The sequence below is a fragment of the Sceloporus occidentalis genome, unplaced genomic scaffold, assembly GCF_023333645.1.
Source record: "Sceloporus occidentalis isolate IW3139 unplaced genomic scaffold, rSceOcc1.0.p SCAF_6, whole genome shotgun sequence".
NCBI lineage: Eukaryota > Metazoa > Chordata > Lepidosauria > Squamata > Phrynosomatidae > Sceloporus > Sceloporus occidentalis.
The window spans coordinates 56,591,758-56,611,669 of record NW_028316986.1 but is presented as its reverse complement, the minus strand read 5'-3'; the positions used below and the strand labels follow the sequence as shown (position 1 = coordinate 56,611,669).

Here is a 19,912-nt window from a genome sequence, read left to right as displayed (position 1 = left end):
AAAAAATCCATGGATATGGAGGGCCAACTGAATTGGGAAGAGGTTTGGGGAATATTCTCTGCCTTATCTGTCAAAACACCCTTTCTGGCTTTGGATATGACACTCTCAGTGAATTTTAGGTGTGTCATTTGCTCTACACTTCAGACAGAAAAAAATGTTTTGAGTGAGCCCTGATAATAGCTTCCTTTGAAATATTCTTGGGAAGAGTAGCATTTGGTAGCCATCACCACTGCTCAAAATAAACAAAGCAAAAGAGAGAAATATGGCGTTCAGATGATCAAATGGATTATATTCTGGCCTAATCTGGCATTTCTCAAATGTGTCAAAATCTGGGTGCCATCAAGCATGAAAAACATGCTGGCTGGGGGAGGGGAGGTGTAGGCCAGCACATCTGTAGAGTAATAAGAACTAGAAAAATGTACAAGATAATTGGGGGAGGGGGGGAGGGGCGCAGGGGAGCTTCATATATTGTACTTCTTATAATTGTGCTGTATTTCATGTATTATTTTTGCTGTTGGTTTCATGGTAATCATATTGTTTCCTGCTTTAATTCATTATTGTTATTACTTTAATGTAGTTGTTGTTATTAGCTTAATGTGATGTCTCCTGCCTCCTCCATCATAGCCTTAGCACTCCAAGGCTTAGCAATAAGACACAACCAAGAATTCCATTCCACTGGTGTTTATTAATCCCAAACCATTATATACTCAAAAAGTCCAGATTTTCCACCCTTCACTCACTCACAGTGTCAGGATAGTGATTAGGATTTCCAAACTCTCCCCTCCTTCAGTACTAGCAGTCTTCAGGATGTACCAGGACCAGGTGCCAGGAGAAGGACATGGCAAGGTCATGATCAGGTTCTACCCTGTTCTCACATCTTTCTGGTCAAGCCTGTTGAAGAGGGTGAGTGTGCAGAATTATGATATAGAGAACCTACAATAACTGGAGTAGCCACGTTTGTTATCCAGTGTTACTGATAAAGAGAGGAGTCTTCTCCAGCTGTGGAGTACTTCTATCAGGATGAAAGAGTAAGGCAAGCTGGTGCTTATGAGTGGAAGCTGAAAATTTATGGGACAGCCTGCTGAAGAACCTTCCTTTACCTCCTCCCCCTCTCTCTGATAAAACCTTTTCAAGCTGGGTGGATTGCTGGCTCTCCCTTATTCTCTTCCCTTCCCTTTTTCTGAAGCAGTCTTCCAAGGCTGAGACAAATCACCTCGTCACAGTCTGAGCACTTCCTTCTGCCCCTTCCCTGTCCCTGGCTGTACCCTTATCTTTGATACCTGAATTGCCCCACCCCTTTGGCTGCTGAGTTTTCAGCATCTCCCTGTTACCACTTGACTAATCAACTGCACAGCTACCTGCATTCTTCTCATCACTGGTCTGCACAGTAACTGGCAGCTTTCCCACTTTGACAACAGCAGGACATGAGGATATAGGTCTAGTTGTCCATGATACCTCCATCATCAGTGCATTCTGTGTTTTCATTGTTTTTTAAAAATGTACATGCAGTCAGCAAAATTAATAACAAGATGAATGCCACTGTTGAGCCTTCTCCTCTTTAAAATACTTCCAAGGTCACTAAGTTGAAGAAGTTAAGAACCCTCAATAAATTAGTCTGAGAGCTGAAATATTTATTGTCCGTGGTCCTCTTGACTAGTCTTGATTATGTAGTCAGCCAGTCTCTGAGTCTCCACTTCCGAGTAGTCACATTATTGTATTGTCCTTCACACACACATGCACCACAAACAAATGAAATGAAAAAAGTCATTGTGAATGACTGCATGTCAGAAACTGTCCACTCTCTACAGCTGAGTAGATCAGTAATCTGTATTCAAACAATAAAACCTTTATTTCAGTAACCAGAGAAGTTCACAGTAGTATGTATGTGGACAGTACTACCATCATACACAATCACAAGCATAAAGTTAACAGTGCCCCACTCTATAGTTTCATGAGCTTTACCTTGATTTGTTTACTAATTAAAACATACCTACCTCCCCTCACCTTATTTGCCTCATTTGCACACCCCCTCTCGTATACTTTTCGTTTCTGTTTTTTCTTTTCTTTTCCCATGAGATTGCCCTGAGATTCTCCCGCAAACATCTGTGCATTCTTGAGTCAGGCAATTACCTCTTTTTTGAACCACCAGCAATTCTTTGATACAAAACTCTAAAATTTAAACATCTCTGTAAGACCTGAACAGTAATAGTATTATAGTAACCAATTTAATACAACAGCACAACCCATCTTATAGCAGACTCTGCCAGATTTTGCACAGGTGGGCGGATTGGTTTTGATTATTATAAAGAAGACAGTGCCAGAGGAGTCAGAAAAAGGACCAATGGAATATGTCTTCTCTCTGCTTAAGTGGAGAGCAGGATCTATCAGTTCTTACCAAGATGTACAGCTTCCAAAGAGAAAGTTGCCTTCTTTTGCACAGCATTTTGCATTCCCCAAGCAACAACCAACTTTGCAGGACTAGGGAACCACATCTAATTCTTCTGGAGGAATGCAAAGGGGGAACTCTAGCAACATTCATGCAAGAGGAGCAAAGACAGAATGTCTAGTATTCTACCTATCTACTGAATTTGACAGATACAGTTGCCCTACATTCTTGTTGTTGTGTGCCTCCATCCCTAAGGCAACCCTATCATAGGATTTTCTTGCAAAGTTTCTTCACAGAGGGTTTGCCAGTGCCATCTTCTGAGGCTGAGAGAGTGTGACTTGCCCAGGGTCACCCAGTGGGTTTTTCTGCTCCAGTAGGGAATCAAACCCTGATCTCCAGAGTCATAGTCCAACGCTCAAAGGACTACATTTCACTGGCTCTTACCCTACATTCTACACATTGGAGTGTTTGTTAAGTTGGATTTCTTCTCCCTATATATAAGGGTGAATCCTGGCTTTCCCAGAATTATCTCTTAGCAACTGTTAACAGCTAGCTAACATACAATTCATTTTTCCTCTGGCCAAGGCCTCTAGTAGGAGATACTTTTTCCCTTTTTCTTATTAACTCCTTTCTATCGCATTCATGATTTTAACACGGTGCATGACTACATGTTAAACATAGCTAATCATTTTGCAGTTTCTTTATGTGTAGTTACTGTGAACTAGCAAAATGAATAGCATGATGGAGTGGAGAAGAGAGACTTATGTTATATGGATCCTGGGGAGACAAATAGGGCACTTTACATATAAAGATAAATTATATCCTCCTGTACGAAGTTCCAGTTAAGGAAAGCTGAACCATATATGACCTTCAGTCATTTTGATTATTGCATTCAAATTTGTATGTGTGTACTGTACCTTCAAGTCTCCTGTCAACTTATGGTGACCTCATGAGATTGATAGGACTTTCTTAGGCAAGGAATTTTCCTCTGAAATACAGCCTACAGCACCTGGTATTCTTTGGTGGTCTCCCATCCACAATGAGACAGAATCTGATTCCTTTAGAATATTTAGGCCTGTACAGTCAATTTACACTGTCTCAAAGAATTTGGTGTGAGTCACTGAGAATCAAGCCACCTATCCCTGATTCCCTGCTTTGATCACACTAAAGTAGCAATAGAGACAATGCAGGCAACAAACTGTATATATCCTGAGAGTCCACACCTTGTAGCCCCTGATGTACCCAGATGCTTTTTAAAAAATTGGGCTATTCATTACCCAAAGAACACCCTCAAATGACTTAAAACCAATGCAAGGTGCAGTTATTTATCTCCCTACCTTAAAACTGTTCCAAAATCTTAAAAATCAGCTGAAAATAAAACCAGAAATTACTTGATATTACTTGCAGGCATGGTAGTGTGGCCCTCCAGGGTGGCAGGGGCAAAAATGAATGTTCAATCCCACATGAACATGAGTGAACCATGGAAGGTGGATGTTGTACATGCCTGCATGTATCCACATGCAAAAAGATTTTTTAAAACTCAGGGTTTGTTTTAAAAAGCATTGTTATTTAATAGAAAACAATGCAATTTTTGTTACATTTTATTTTTATTTTTTCACAGATGAATCCATTGTGGAGAAACCAGAACTCAGTGGTCCAACCATCTGCTACGTTCCAGGAGGAGAGTATTTTGTGGAAGGAGATACATGGAATATTGATTCTTGCACACAGTGTACATGTCATAATGCACGAGTTTTGTGTGAGACAGAAGTCTGCCCACCTCTCCTTTGTAGAAATCCCACCCGTACTCAGGATTCGTGCTGTCCACAGTGTCCAGGTTAGTATTATTTAACAGATTTCAATGTATTTATTGATTTTATTTCATTTCTATGCCGCCTTTCTCCCAGAAAGGGACCCAAGGCAGCTCACAAATAAAACTATTTTAAAACTTCACAGTAATTAAAAAAAAAATTAAAATCAACTAGCTAAAAACAGTATAAATTACATAAACATACAAAAGTTAAAAACGTAACTAGAGTATATGCCTCATATAAAAGCCTCTCTGCCACAATTATGTATTAAAAACCTGCTTGAATGAATGAATGAATGAATGAATAAATAAATAAATAAATAAATAAGACTTCAAGGCTGCTTGTTTTCTCAGTGCAGATACCGTCCTGGGATATTGCTTGGCTTTCTTATTAAGGAAGCAAACTAAACAGAACATTACTGACCAAAAATCTTTTTAGTTGTTAATATAGAATCATAGAATCGTAGAGTTGGAAGAGACCACAAGGGCCATCCGGTCCAACCCCCTGCCATGCAGGAACTCTCAATCAAAGCATCCCTGACAGATGGTCATCCAGCCTCTGCTTAAAGATTTCCAAGGAGGGAGACCATCACTCTCCGAGGGAGTGTGTTCACTGTCGAACAGCCCTTACTGAATGAGTAAAGAATGAGAAGAAAGATTTGAAACGACTAGAATACAACAAGTGTGAATGACAGCTAAAAGGAAAATCAGAGCTCCATACAGGAAATGAGTCATAAATTGAAGAACAGCCATACCATAGGTAGAAGAAGTAGATTATTAATTGGATGTATTGCTGATCCCACTTAACTGCGGTTAACAAACTGGGAGCCAACATTTAGGTGAATGAGATGGTCTTTAATTATGGTTTAGAAGGATTTCTGAAAACCTCCAGATGGCTTTGTCCTACCATTCCAAGCATCTGTAGCCAGGAGAGCTAATGTTGCAGCATTACAGGTGTTTCAGAGCAGAAATATCTAAGAAAAACAGCTTTGGAAGATTTTTTTTTAAAGCACTAAACAAGAGTGTGGAAATCTTTTCCTCATCTGTAGTATCTCCATTACCTTACTTCGTTGACTGCAACTTGCAGCTCTTCCCCAACTTCATTTCCCTCTGCAAAGTTTCAGAAAAGAGTTCCTCTGGATCAATCTAACTGTATCTTTCCGAAGAAGAACCTCTTCTGTCTATGGAGTCTGCCTGTGCAATTCAGAACACTGTAAAATAAGCATGTGGAATTGTATGGTGAGTCTTTGTATATAGAGAAGGTGATCCTCTTCAGAAAGTAGCTCTCCACATGAGGATACAGGTGTAATGAATATTCAGAAATTTTCTCATACTTGACAAGAAAATTGGCAACTATTTCAACATTTTCAGTTCTGCACATTCTTCTATCAGTGATAGTTTTAACCAGCACTTGGTTCCTTCAGTAGCAGCAATAATAAACATGTATTTTGAACAAAAGAGACCTTTGTTAAATACTGATTTAAAAAATTCTCTAATGCTAAAAACCATAAAAAGTGCACTAAAAAGTCTTGGTCTTCCACAGTGGTGAGAAAACTCTGAAATGTTTTCATGCTTCCATGCAAAAATGAAGTAAGTGACAATTTACATCTCTGCAGGAGGGAGAGAGGCACAAGGTGATGAATGGGACTAGCACACACACACCGCTTGTATCTTTATTCTCCACAGTTGCAGAATGCCTGAATAGTACAGCTGTACTGTAAGTGTATTTGGAAAATGACAAAATTCCAAAAACATTGATCTGCATATCATGTCATGAACATTTAAAATACTTGTTACATTATAAAGGATAACCATGTTTCCATTAACAATGTGCATATAGGTTTAGTTTAGTTTACCAAACTCAGTTTCACAAAGTGCCGAAGAGCATTTTCATACAGCAGATATTTTGCTGCCTGATTGCGTACCTGCATGGTTATATATTTCTAGAGGAACCTGCTCAGCCTTCCATGTCAAGCAATGAAAGTGCACCCAATTACTGCAAAAATGATGATGGTGATATTTTCCTTACTGCTGAATCCTGGAAACCCAATGTTTGTACCAGTTGTATTTGCCTGAATGGAGGGATCAGCTGCTACTCTGAGTCTTGTCCACCAGTTTCCTGTGACAGGCCTGTTTTAAGAAAAGGACAGTGTTGTCCTTACTGTATAGGTAAGTATTTATGGCCTGAAAATCTCAGCAGTATATTAAAATCTTAGCAGTAAAATCTTAGCCAGTACAGTATTTTTTTAATGTTTTAAATTGTGATTTGAATTTAGTTCTCTGTTAATAATTGGTCCTGTTCTGATTTTTTAAATTATATTCTTCTTTTGTCTAATATAAGTATGAGTCTCCCTGAATTCCACTTTTGAGAGAAGCATGGGATATATCTAGTTGCTCAAAAGGGGAAACAGGGATATGACACAGAGAGGTTTTTTTCAGTCACAACCAATATTGTGATGTCATATTTTATGCTTTATTTCTGAAGTCTCATAGTATTGCTGCTGAACTGTGATATCATTTTTAGATTCACAATTTTTTTGCAAATTCTTTTGTTTCTAGTTAGCTTTTATGCTGTTCATATATGATGTTGGCATGGCATAGATAATCTGTTTCATAAGTTTGGAAGGGTATTACTGCCACTGTCCTTAAAATGAGGTTGACTAAAAGACTGTACAGACCAGCATTATACGCCGGCCTTGGGGCAGAGTGAGGACATGGCGTTTACACAACACACACCCCCACACAGCCCTAACACTGCCATCATGTTGTGTGCCTGACTGTAGAGCGGGTGGTGTCATGGTGCTCCTTTGCCGCTGCATCCAAATGATGCCAAAAGGAGGACTGGAAAGTGCCACGGCGGCAGCAAAGGCGCCTTTTCCCCGGTGCAAAAAGGGGTGGCATTTTGCCATTCCTTTTAGTATCAGGGAAAGGCCAGATCAGGAGCACGGCCCTGATCCGGTGCTGAAAGGGACAGCAGTAGGTTGCTCCAAAGGAGTGGTCTGTTTAGCCCCAAAGTACCTAGAGAAAATGGTGTCATACTGTCTTTGTAGTGGGTCCAGACAGTATTAGTCATGATTTGATCCCATTGAATCATGGAACTTAAGTTAATTTTTAATTAAATTATTTTAGTATTATCAGTTGAACTTAGGCTTCACCTATATGGAGACACCAGACCTACTACATCTTCTCTCTTCCTGTGGTCCATAATGTCTAATTATACAAATTATGTATTGTTTTGTATTATTAGTTATTACTAGAAGGGAAGAAGACTCAGAGCTTTTTTCAGCCACAAAATCAGATAATTTTTTACTGTTTTAATTGCTGAATCATATCTGAAAAATTATGGCTGAGAGGATTTTGGCAAGTGTTAATTATTCCAGTATAGGTGTCAGTGGCAGCACAATGGCACTGGCATAAGTAAAATGGCTTGTGAGCACAGTGCCGGTGGATACAAGGAGGCAACAGCTTGGAAGCCAGCAGCATGGCATGCTTTCTCATTAGATATTGTCTTTTCTACAGTCAGTAAAGAGATGCCTTCTCTGCTGAAAAACTGATGAAATCTTTTTCGATTTTCTGACAAAGCATAATTGCTTCTTAAATTAATTTTAAAATGTTAAGTATGTTATCGGCACAATCACACTGAAGTGCAAAGGGACTGATCAGAGGCCTATTTGTAAGTGCCTCAGTTGACACTAACTTGGTTAACAGGCCATTGAGGAATTTGTACTGTACAGCAAACCACACTTAGATTTTGAATGGATTTTTTAACCATATAAGGTAAAAGTCTAGACCAGGAAGTAGACTACCAAGTACCATCTGGAGATTTTGAACTGCGAGTCCCATCAGCTGCAGCCAATATAACTAATGGTAATGGACTGTGGAAATTGTAGTACAGTCAGCTATTGCCATCCATGGGCTTGCCATCCATGGATTTCAGCATCCATGGATGGCCCTGCCCTATTCACTCCAATGTTGTATGCAGATATGAAGGGCTGACTGTATAACAAATTTGGAATGCATTAGGCTGCCTACTCCTGCTGTAGAGATCCCCTTAATTGTTGCTTTGTACTCCATTCACCTATCCCTTCTACAGATCATTAAAAAGGGCTTCAGCTCAGGTGACTGTACATCCTCACACTGTTCCATCACTATGCCTTCCTCATCATAGATAACAATTAGATGCTTAAATTGACAAATTTGGTGGTGGCTCCAGACGTAGCTTCTTCTCTATCCCTCACTATTCAAAACTTTCTTCACTGGCAAGATCCATATTGGGGGCTATGCCATCAAGGAACAGTCACCAGCAGGCCCCCTCATATGTCTTCACCAGAGAGTCCTGTGACAGTGGTGGATCTAAGATAAATCTGTGTGCCAAAGAACTCAGAACATTGCAAGCAAGCTCATATAACCTTCAGTATAAGGGTAAAAGTGAGGATTAAGTACCCCACATAAATCTCCTTGCACAAAAGATGGAATAATAATTTAAAAAATAATATTGTATACAATTAGGCCTTACGTTAGGGAAATCCCAGTTTTAGGAACCTAGGCCTAGATGCTCTAAAGGCATCAGAACCTTTCTAATCTTGGCAGCTAAGGAGGTTCAACTATGGTTATTACCTGGATGGGAGATTGCCAACAAATGCAAGGTGCTGTTGGCTATAATTCAAAGGAAGGAAATGGCAAACTGCCTCTGAATATTTCTTGTCTAAGAAAACCCTATGAAGTTCATGGTGTCACCACAACTTGACAGGCAACTTGAAGGTATATACATACATACACACATACACAAAGAAAGTGTCATACATTTATGCTTAAGTCACTGAATCTTTCAAAGTATAGTGGGCCCTCGGGTATCTGTGGACTTGCCATCTGCAGATTTAAGCATCTATGAACTCCAAACTGCCTGTTGTGCCCAATGGCAGTGTGTGCACGTGACTGCACTTCCATTAGGGACAGCCCCCATTGTCTCTGGTAGTGATGCGTGCATGCGGCTGTGCCACCATTAGGGACAACGGGACTTCACCTGGAGTCCAGTTGTCCCTAAAGACAGCGCAACTGCATGCACACACTACCATTGGAGACAACAGAGGCTTACCTGAGGTCCTCTTGTCCCTAATTGTGGCATGGTTGTGTGCATGTGCTGCCATTGGGGACAATGGGACGAGGTCCCACAGATTTTGGTACCCGTGGGGGAGGGGGGTGTTCCAGAATGGATCACACACAAAATGAAGCCCCACTGTAATTAATGTTGGAACAATAATTTATTGGGATAAGGATATCCAGTTCTTTCTGTATCTATTGGAAAACAAATAGAAACAAGAACAGTGTACTTTTTAGCTTTATGTAGATTGATGGATGATGATATTGTATGAGCTTCAAGAAAACTTTTTCTTCTTTTTTCACTTAGTTCATTATAGTGAAATCTATATTAACCACAATGCAAAAGTATTCATTTTAGAACAGATGTAAACTTAGTATAATTGTTCAATAATATAAAAAGTTGAGGATGGCAATTGAGAAGCTGACTTTGGACTTGTTTTGATCTCGTTTTTATTCAGTGAAGGAATGGTTTCATTAGCATTAAGGAGATACTTCATTACCAGAATATTTAGTGTACCAGCCTACCAAAGCAAAAACCAGTATCCAAATATAAAAACATATTATCATGTTTCCCCCCCAATTATTCAAAATGGCTTTTTAACATACAAGTAATGGCAATATTATTTCAACAGAAGATATAGCATCAAAGAAGGCAGTGTGTCACTTCAATGGAAAAACATATGCTGATGAAGAACGCTGGGATATTGACAGCTGCACACATTGCTATTGTCTGCAGGGTCAGACCCTTTGCTCCACAGTTAGTTGTCCTCCGCTTCCTTGTGTAGAACCTATTAACGTGGAGGGAAGTTGCTGTCCCATGTGCCCAGGTAAGTTATAGTCATACAGTCTTTCTTCATAAGTACAGTGGGCCTTTGCTTTACGCGGAGGATCCATTCCAGACACCCCCGCGCAAGTAAAGCAAAAAGCGCGTAAGCTTGAGTTCCATTATACCAATGGGGCTCATGCTCGCCCTGCAGCTGCATGCACCATTTGCGAGTCCCATTGGATATAATAGGGCTCGTGCTTGCCTCGCAGCAATGCGCACACAGGGCGCGCACCCATTTCCCAGGCAGCTTCAGTGTATGTTGAAAGCCACCTATAAGGAGCCTGCGTATGGCATGGGCTCACTGTATATTTAGAGTTTACTAGGACTTTTTGTACTTGTCTCATATAGGAAAATATTCTGCAGCATCTACAGGGTAACCAGACTGTCTCTTTGGACTTTCCATTAACTGTCTTACATTTCAGCCACTAACTGTTGAGGAAAGTGAGTGACAGAACAAATATCTGTTAAGCTAAAAAAGTGAAAGGTTTTAATTTAGTTCATAATATCATATATTTTGAGTTGGAGCATGAACTATTTTTTTCTTTTCTCTCAGAATAATATATTCAGTCATACAAATTGCTTTACTTAGAAGTACCTTAATTTGTTGTTTAACACTATGTAAAGTTCACTTTTCCTCATAGTGCTTTTTGCAACACGGAGCTGGAAACTCCAGCTCTTTAGGTCATTGAATCACCACCCTCCATCAGTGCAGAAGGGCACCTCTTTCTACAGTGCAGGCAGGCTTGGGGAAGTCCTTTATCTCCAGTCCCCAATTCAGTGCAGTTGGAAGGTTGGCAGTCAGTGGACCTGCGTGAGATCAGTAAGGCTGTGTGTTGCAACTTCCTATAGCTCCATAATTCTAGGCACCATTATCTTGTCAAAATCTAGTCACCCAAGAAGCAATTGATGTTACTCAGTGCTGTTTCACTGTGTGTTCTTTGAAATGCAGAAAAAGAATTACCTATCAATAGCACTGTAGCACAGATGCTCTTGTCATTTTCTGAACTTTGTGTATCATTGCAATGACACAAAGAGTGACTCATACCACTACTTTGCTATCATCTTATTGTTTATCTATTCTTAATATCCAATGTAGATGCCTTGATCGTCATCATCTGTTCATATACAGCAGAATACATCTTACAATGTTTCCTGAGTCCTTTTTTAAATATCGGCTCCAATTATGTTAGTCCAGACAACAAATATACAAAAAAAATCTGACACACACTACATCACAGTTCTTTAGCTCTCCATATACCTAATAGTATGAAAAAATATATACAAAACAAAAATATGAATAAGTGCTTTATGGCTTTGACTTGTTAGGAGTAGTGTTTATTTGAATTTGTGTTTTATAGAAATGTATGTACCTGAACCTACCAACATTCCAATTGAGAAGACAAATCATAGAGAAGATAATGAACTGGAAGCACCAGTTTGGCCTACGCCCAGTGAAAATGATATTGTTCATATCCATAGAGGTAAACTGTACTTCACTTATATACCACTGTTATGAATCAATGATTGCTTAGGTTAAGTTCATTTTCTTTTAATTATAAAATGATTGTTTAAAACAGCAAAACTTTTAAAAGCATGGGGAATAAATAGATTTTCACATGACTCTGAAAAGATCACAACATAAGGCCAAGCAATCATCTATGTTAAGGATACATAAGCTGTAATATTACATGAGTTTGTATCTTTGTAGAGGTTATTGTAGTATGTAGTATAGGAGCCAGCAGAGGTTTGAGCATTGGAGTATGACTGGAGAACAGGGTTCAAATACTCTCAGCCATTAAATCCACTGGATAACTTTGTACAAGTCATGCTCACTCAGCCTCAAAGGATGGCAGTGGCAAACCCCTTCTGCCAAGAAAATCCCATTATCCATCTTAGGATCACCATAAATTGGAAACGACTTGAAGGCACACAACAAGAACAGCAACAAAGTTCCAGGAGTAAATGTGTAAAATGATTTTATATGTTTGACACAGAATGTGCATTGGCAAGTGAAGGATTATTGACTGAATGAGAGAGAGAGAGAGAGAGAGAGAGAGAGAGAACATTTTGAAATGATGTTAAGTGAATGAGTGTAAGAGGGACAAATGAGCAGTTGGCTTTGAAAAAGTGAGAGAGTTGAAATTGTATTAGTAAAGAAAATTTGTTTTTAGAATCTGTGGCTGCTATGATTGAATTCAAAACTAAAACCCAAAGTAATATAATAAATCTTATACACTGGTAATATTAGAAATTGATCTTGTGAACATAGTAGTGGCAGCATAGTCCCAAAGGGAAAGAGGGTGAAGATGTTTGTGCCCAAAATGGTGACATTCAGTGAGATCATCATTGGAATAGGGCAAAAAATCTTCACAAGGAGAATATTAGAGCTGGAACACCACTCTAGTAGCCTGGATAAGATGACAAGGAGAGGTGAAATGATATTTAAGTTTGAACTGTATAGACAAAAGCAAAGAAAAAATCTTAGAAGTGGATGAAAAAAATAAATAATCGGGATGCAATGAACATAGAAAAGCTTTGTATGTGCCATATTTAAGTATTCAAAGTATTCATAAATCACACAGGCAAAAGGTAGATCAGGATATACTAGTAGATCTCTGTGTGATGTGCAGAAGATTGACTAGAGGCTATAATGTTCAAAGCAACAGCAAAATGACCTTTTATGCCTAAATTAAGCTGCAGAAAGACTGGATTGGACTTTTGTTCAAAAGGGCTAGGTCAGTTTAGGTCTGGTACAGAAAACTAATCCTTATCTTCAGAATATGCTCAGAGATACCATGTTCTTTAATTCTAAGTGTTTCTTTCATGTTTGATTGGTAGGTTTTTGGTGTTAGAAACAATAAACTAAATCTGCTGTATATACTCAAGTATACGTTGAATTGAGGTTGAAGTCAGGTTTGGGGGCCAAAATTATGGATTCTAACATGACCCGTGCATAAATCGAGCATAAATGTTAGGGAGACTACTTGGGTTGAAGGAGAGGTTTCTCCTTCTCTCCAGCCCAGAGTCAGAGGAAAAGTTTGAGGGGGAAAGAGCCCACCCTTTCTCCTTCCCTCAGCACAGGATCAGAGGAGAGGTTTGAGGGGAAAGAGCTCACCCTTTCTACTTCTCTCCAGCCCAGCTATCCCCACATTGACCCATGTATACATCAACCTTTTTGGGGTCAAATTGTGGGCATAAATTTCTCAATTTATGGTATGTATGTATGGTAATAAGCCTACTCACCCCCTCATTTAAGTAAAGCTTATTTGAATACACACATTTCCTACAAGATGGCTTGTAATGTAGTAGCAAGCTACAGCTGAATATCAAGGTAATATTAATTGCTTGGGATATTTAAAAATATTGGAATAAAGCTATTTTTCTTCTTGATAGGGATACTATATAGTTGCTTGCTACTGATATGTTTATTTATGCTTTTCAGATTTGGGTCACCTTCAGGGGGATTACAGAGAAACCAGAGGATCACAACCTAGTACAGAAGCTTCTCTTAGTTCTCTTGCTTGGGTGACGGTGCCCATCATGACAGCACTAGTTCTCATAATAGCACTTCTACTTGTCAATCAGAAAAAGCAATGGATACCAGTATCCTGCTACAGAGCTCCAACAAAGGTAAAAGGGTAAACCACTGTTACATATTTATGTAATTAGACTACCTTTTTTTCTGCTGCTGGCTGCTGCTTTTGTATAAGGAGGTAGCAATTTCATGAACTATCTGACAAATGCCAACATACATTTGAAGAGTGGTGGCAGTAAATTCTGAAAGTATGGGATTCATATATCAAATTATGGAAGCCTGCTCTTTCTGAATATATTTTACTGCCCAGCCTCTGAATCCAGAGGCTGTAGAGTAGCAAGAAACATTTGTGCAAGAATTTCTGGCTAGAAAATATAGAACTGTTCATGTGACCAGAAATAATGTAAGCGTTATGTCAGTTGGATAAAGGCTGCTAACTTCCAGTTAGAATCATTATAATCAATTGCTAAAAATGCAGTATAACTGAGCTTTCACTCACAATATTTGAATGTGAAGTAAATTTGACAGGAAGCTGCCACATACAATGTCAAACAGATTATAGATTCAAGCCCAGCATTGTCTATTCTGACCAGAAGCCACTATCCATAGTCTCAAACAGATGTCTTTCATTTGTCGAACTGCCTTATTCTTTTAACCAGAAGTCCTGGTTAATGCAAATCACATACACAACCAAAGACCTAATTGATGTTATGGGTTCAGTAAAGTCAAAGAAAAATACTGTTTCAAACTGTTCACTATTAACTTCTGTAATTCTTTACCACAGGCTGCAACAAGAGCTTGTATGGGTTTTTTAAATGGTGTAGAAAAATTGAGGTGAGAGATGTCATGCTCACTTTCATAGGATGTGTATTGAAATAACTAAAAACTAAACTGAGCAAGATGAGCCAAAACTAACTTCCTCTGGGGAGTTATGCACAATTGACTGAGTTCATGTTGTAGATTGAAGGGCTGTGCATACTAGCCATAAAAGCCCAGGGCAGAGTGATGCCGCATGCCACACCACATGGTACATGTCGTCATAGCATTCCGGCACAATGCAGTGCTGAAAGAGCACTGTAAAGCTATGGCACCGTGGCTGTTGCAACCGCTGCAGGGCACAAAAAGGAGCTGCTTTTTGCAACTCTTTTTTGCATCCTGCAAAGGCCACATCAGGGCCGCAGTGTGCAGTTGCTGCAGCCCAAATCTGGCTGTAAAAGGGGCAGTCTGTACAGCCCCTGAGTCAGCTCTGGCACCTGGCATGGTCTAGTCTGTGACAGCTTATACCATAGTGAGTATATGTAGTTTAGATTCCATAAGCCTCATTATGAATTGGATAGCTCTATTGACTATGAAATTAGGGACATAATATCTGTTCTTCCCACTGTTTTACTAGTCCAAATGATATTGTTGCTCATCTGGAAGAGAGTAGCTGAATTGATTCCAAAACATGTGTGATGTGCATGATACAGCATATGTCCCTGCTTTGTTGCGTTAGGAACAATATGTATATGCAAGCTTGCTATATTGTGATTTTCTGTTTCCCAACAGCCTTCCTGCCTAAACAACCAGCTGGTATATGTGGACTGCAAGAAGGGTACTATGGTTCAAGTGGACAGTTCTCAAAGAATGCTCAGAATTGCTGACCCAGACTCAAGATACAGTGGATTCTACAGCATGCAGAAACAGAACAACTTACAAGCAGATAATTTCTATCAGACAGTGTGAAAAATTGCACCCTACCCAAGAATTAAGAAGAAACAAAGACTGACTCTGCTATTTAAAAAAAAACTAGAATTGTGCACTTGCTTAGTGGATTGTATTGGATTTGTGACTTCATGTACAGCTCTAAGAACTTATTGGGATGAGCTCTGACTCCTGCAGAACAGGCATTCCCACTTCACCTTGCGATGACTGACCAAGTTTTTTCTTGGAACCAAAGTTCTAAAATTTCAGATTTTGTGCTTGTAACATAGTAAATAGAGATTGTTTGGGAAGGGGAAACTGGAGTTGAGCTTGAGTGGTTATAACAGAAAGCCTCAAAGAAGAAAAGCTGATGAGCTTAACTTGGAGTCAAAGAATTTTAAGAATATAGCTTTTTCCTGACACTCCAAAATTGCATTTGTTGCAGTGACGTATAAGTGAAGTTAAATAAGAGAGTCTGGGGTTTTCTGGCTATGCTACAAAAATATACTCCTAGAAGGTACAAATGTGGTATAAGTGCAACTGTGTTTTTCTACCTGATCAAAAACCGAAATAGGTAATAACATAGCAAGGAAAACATCAAAGCAGAAATACATAGGGCAAATTTATTGCAGATGTGTACAATTATACCTTGTGCTGCTTTTTGTTTTTCCTTTTGATGCTGATTGTCCAGCTGGCAGTTAGCAAATGGCTATTGCCTGTATAATTCCTGATATGAGCACTGGATCTTTTGAAAACAGTATTGGAGAGGGAAAGGAAAGAAAAGTGAAATGACATCTGAGTGAGTGTGTGTGTGTTTTCTTTTTATCATTGTTTATAAATTTCAGGTGGTTTAGGCTCCATGTTGTTATTGGAGAAAAAGATTTTGTTGGATGAAGATCTTGCTCAGATTTTTTTTTAAAAAAAATCATGTTAAAAGGGTTTGTTTTTCCTGTTAACTGATTATGCAGACTAGAAGCAACTTCCATGCTAGGAAGCTGCTTAATTTTAATTGTATATTACTCAAGCACCTTTTTGGAAGCTCAGAAAGAAAGGAGATCATGCTTCTTTAAAATTTTAGCTTTATAGAAGTATTTATGTAAATATAGTTGTGCTTAAAACAAAGCATTTGTATGTCTCTGTGTGTATATGTCTCTGTGTGTGTGTGTTTATGTGTATATATACATATACACATATACACACACTATGTGTATATATGTATATATACAGTATATATGTGGTATTTATATATACAGTATATATCATTATAATTTTGTATTTTTCCCTGTTGAATGTATTTTGAACTGAGATTTTCCCAGAACAGAAACACAGGCATTCCATATTATTGCTTCATCATTTGTGTTTAGCAAAGACAAGATGAGAGTATCTCATTCTACCTAGTTTTATTTGATTTGGAAGTGTGGATATGTAAGTGTGTGTGTATGAGTGTGTGCGCGCACATGTGACCTTGTGGTTGCATACAAGTACCATATGTGCACAATTTTAGCAGTAAGCATTACTCTTGCTACTTGCTACATTTCAGGGTTTGGTTTTGTTTTCTTTTTCTTTTCCTACATGGCCTTAAAAAGGCCATTAAATGTATTGGCTAGGTACACTGATAACATACACAGGCAGCACTAATCAGTTTGGCAGAATAATAGCATCCACACTTGGATATATTTGAAAACAGTTGTTTGAAACAACTACTGGAATATGGTCCACAACTAGCTGGAGGTTTGTTGCAACCTGACTCATTACTTTTAATTGTATCCTACAACATTAATTTTCCAAACAGGTTTTAGCACTTTTATACTAACTGCCCATTTGTGTGTTGCCTCTTTCTTTTACAAATGCTTGTCATAAGACACAGATACCCAGTATGCTTAATGTGAAAAGAAAATGTATTTTTTGTAAAGGAACTCTCAAGTATTGTTGTAAATACTTGGTCAGAGGTTACTGAACTTTAAAACTGAAAAACCTAATTTATTATATGACCTAATTTATTAATCCGAAGATTAACAAATGTTCTAACTGTTTGCATCAGAGAGAAAGATAGGTGTATCATAAAGGCTCAATATTTTTTTTCTGTTATGAATTCAGTTTCCTAAAAACAAAAAAGAAAATGTATTCCCCCAGCATTTTATGCTCAGTATAAAAACACTGAAACAAATATTAATATCCAGTTATTGCCCAGATTCTGTCAAGATAGATCATTCATTCCTTTCATAAGAGTAAGCAGTCTTTATCCAGAAATTGTAAATGCTTGCTTTTATTTTACAAACAAGGCCATATTCTGAAAAATATTAGCAGGATATAGGACATGATGTAAAATGTTGTTATTATTTTATTATTATTATTTTATTATTATTTTGAAGATATTTATCCTATGTGCTGTATTCATTACACTCTTTTACTTTGGTTCCTGTTGTGCTCTTGTAAGAGAAATGCAGATATAATTTTCTGGAAAAAATAAAATAGATGCATACATGGCACTTGGAGTGCACTGCAATTCAGCAGATTGCTTGTTTACTTTTTAAAATGTAAAATGGTTTCTTGTAATTTGGCTCTTGGCAGCACAATAAAAATTAACTTGATCAACTTTTTATAGTTGTTAAAAAATCATCTGTAAAATGTTGCTTGAAATGTTAGTATTTTATCTTCCCAAACAAATTTTGGCAAACAAATGTGAAGTAGGGAAAGGTACCTTCACCAAGAAATCCACAGTAGAGTGTGCTCCTCCTCTTCAGGGTAGCAGCCGGGTCGTCCCTCTTCCATTATGAATTGTTTCCATTCCTTACACACACACACACTTTCCCTCCAGTTCATAAAGCCCTTTTATACTCAGTAGTGCTGGCTTGGTGGAATGCTCATCACATGGCTTCATTGAAGTCAACTGATATTTTCAGAAAACTACCAATAAATTTTCAGCAACTATTTCAGCATTCATAAACTGTACATAATAAATAAATAATAATAAAACTGTTATTTTTATCCCGCTTTTCTGTGACAAAACAATCAAAGCGGCTACAACATGTTAAAATCCACATTTACAAATTTATGTCCCAAATTCCCCCCCTTAAAACAGGATTAAACAAATTACAATTAAAACATCTATTAAAAACACAATAAAATACAGTGAGGACAGAGCGGTGGGCTGATACATGATGTGGGGGGCAGTCATTCTGTCATAATCCATAGACATCCTATACAGTTCTTTATAACAATACTTGATACTCACATAAACAACCACAGACATTATAACTTTTCCATATGGTGTAGTTCCTCCTATCTCCTGAGTATTGTGGTTCCCCCTTTCTGCAACTTTTCTGGCTCTGAAATATCCTTTGGTACTGGTAACCAGAGCTGTACACGGCATTCAGATGTGGCTAAACTATGGATTTGCATTAGGGCAGCATGATACTAAGAATTTTATTTTTTATTCCTCTGCTAATTCTGTCCAACCTATAATTTGCCTTTTTTACAGCAGTTACACCACATAATGGATTGACAATGTCATCAAGTTGTCTCCCACAGTCCCAAGACTGCATAACTTTACACTCGCACTGAATTACATTTTATATTTTACTGTCATTTTCTTTCTTTGGAAATATAATTTTGTTCCCAGTACCCCAAATAATTCTGTATTCTCAACAAACATGGCCACCTACTACTCAGGCTAACTACAGACTGTTTATGAACAAGTCCCCCACAAACAAACAAACAAAGCTCAGTTACAATACAGATGCCTGAGGGACCCTACAGCTCTGAACCCTTCACTGCAAAAACCAATTATTTGTTCCAACTCTGTTTCCTGATTTTTAATTAGTCTGAAGTAAAAAAGACAAGTAGCCAAAATGCTACCTGAATATAACCTTTTTTCCATCCTCTTCACTCCCCCTCAACATCACCTAAGTCTAGGGTTGCCATAACCCGGTGGGAGGCGTGACTCCCCCGCTTTCTAGGGGGCATTCCCGGTCCCGTCACACCCTCGGGTGGCTGCCCGGCTCCTGGCCCTGCTGCATCCCTATATTGTGATGAGCGCAACAGCCAGGGCTGGAGCTGGCAGGGGAGGGCTCTGCTGCTGTGCCTTGCCCCTATTGGCCAGCCCTCCCAAGGAGCAGGCTTAGTCAGGCAGGGCAACAAGGCGCGAGGAGGAGCAGGGCCAGGCAGGTCAGCAGCAGCAGTGGCCCCCACCCGTCCAGGCAGGCCGCTGGGAGAGGGGAGGAAAGGGCCCTGGCCTCTGGGGCAGCCCGGCCTGGGGAAGGAAAGGGCCCTTTCCTGGAACCCCTGCCCCCCAGCCCTCCTCCTCCTCCTCCTCCTGCTCTTGCAAGGAAGGGACTCTGTAGCGCCGGGAGAGCTGTCTCACTAAAGGGGAGGGGCATCTCAGGGACCCAGCCGTCGGAGAGGAAGAGGAGGAAGAGCCTCGGCAAGGCTCAGAAGAGAAGGAGGGGGCTGGCACCTGGGAGAGGCAAGAAGGCACCTTCCAGGCCCCTCCTGGGCCCCAGGCTCCCCCCAAGATCGCCCCGTCGGACATTGGAAGCCCCCTCCCGAAGGCCCCCCAAACACACAACCCTC

At 39.3% G+C, this 19,912-nt stretch overlaps 1 protein-coding gene across 4 annotated transcripts in view; it reads left to right on the top strand.

The window, feature by feature from the left end:
- CRIM1 (cysteine rich transmembrane BMP regulator 1) overlaps positions 1-17,940 on the top strand; it is a 178,338-nt gene extending 160,398 nt beyond the window's left edge. For 3 of the 4 annotated variants that reach the window (XM_089529750.1, XM_089529752.1, XM_089529754.1), the window contains 6 exons: positions 4,008-4,223; positions 6,144-6,365; positions 9,929-10,123; positions 11,481-11,603; positions 13,565-13,752; positions 15,206-17,940. In XM_089529750.1, coding sequence (XP_089385876.1) covers positions 4,008-4,223; positions 6,144-6,365; positions 9,929-10,123; positions 11,481-11,603; positions 13,565-13,752; positions 15,206-15,382 — 1,121 coding nt within the window. In that variant the 3' untranslated portion in view covers positions 15,383-17,940. The remainder of the gene's footprint in view (positions 1-4,007; positions 4,224-6,143; positions 6,366-9,928; positions 10,124-11,480; positions 11,604-13,564; positions 13,753-15,205) is intronic. The other variant, XM_089529751.1, reaches the window with a different exon arrangement.
- Positions 17,941-19,912: the final 1,972 nt, after the last annotated feature.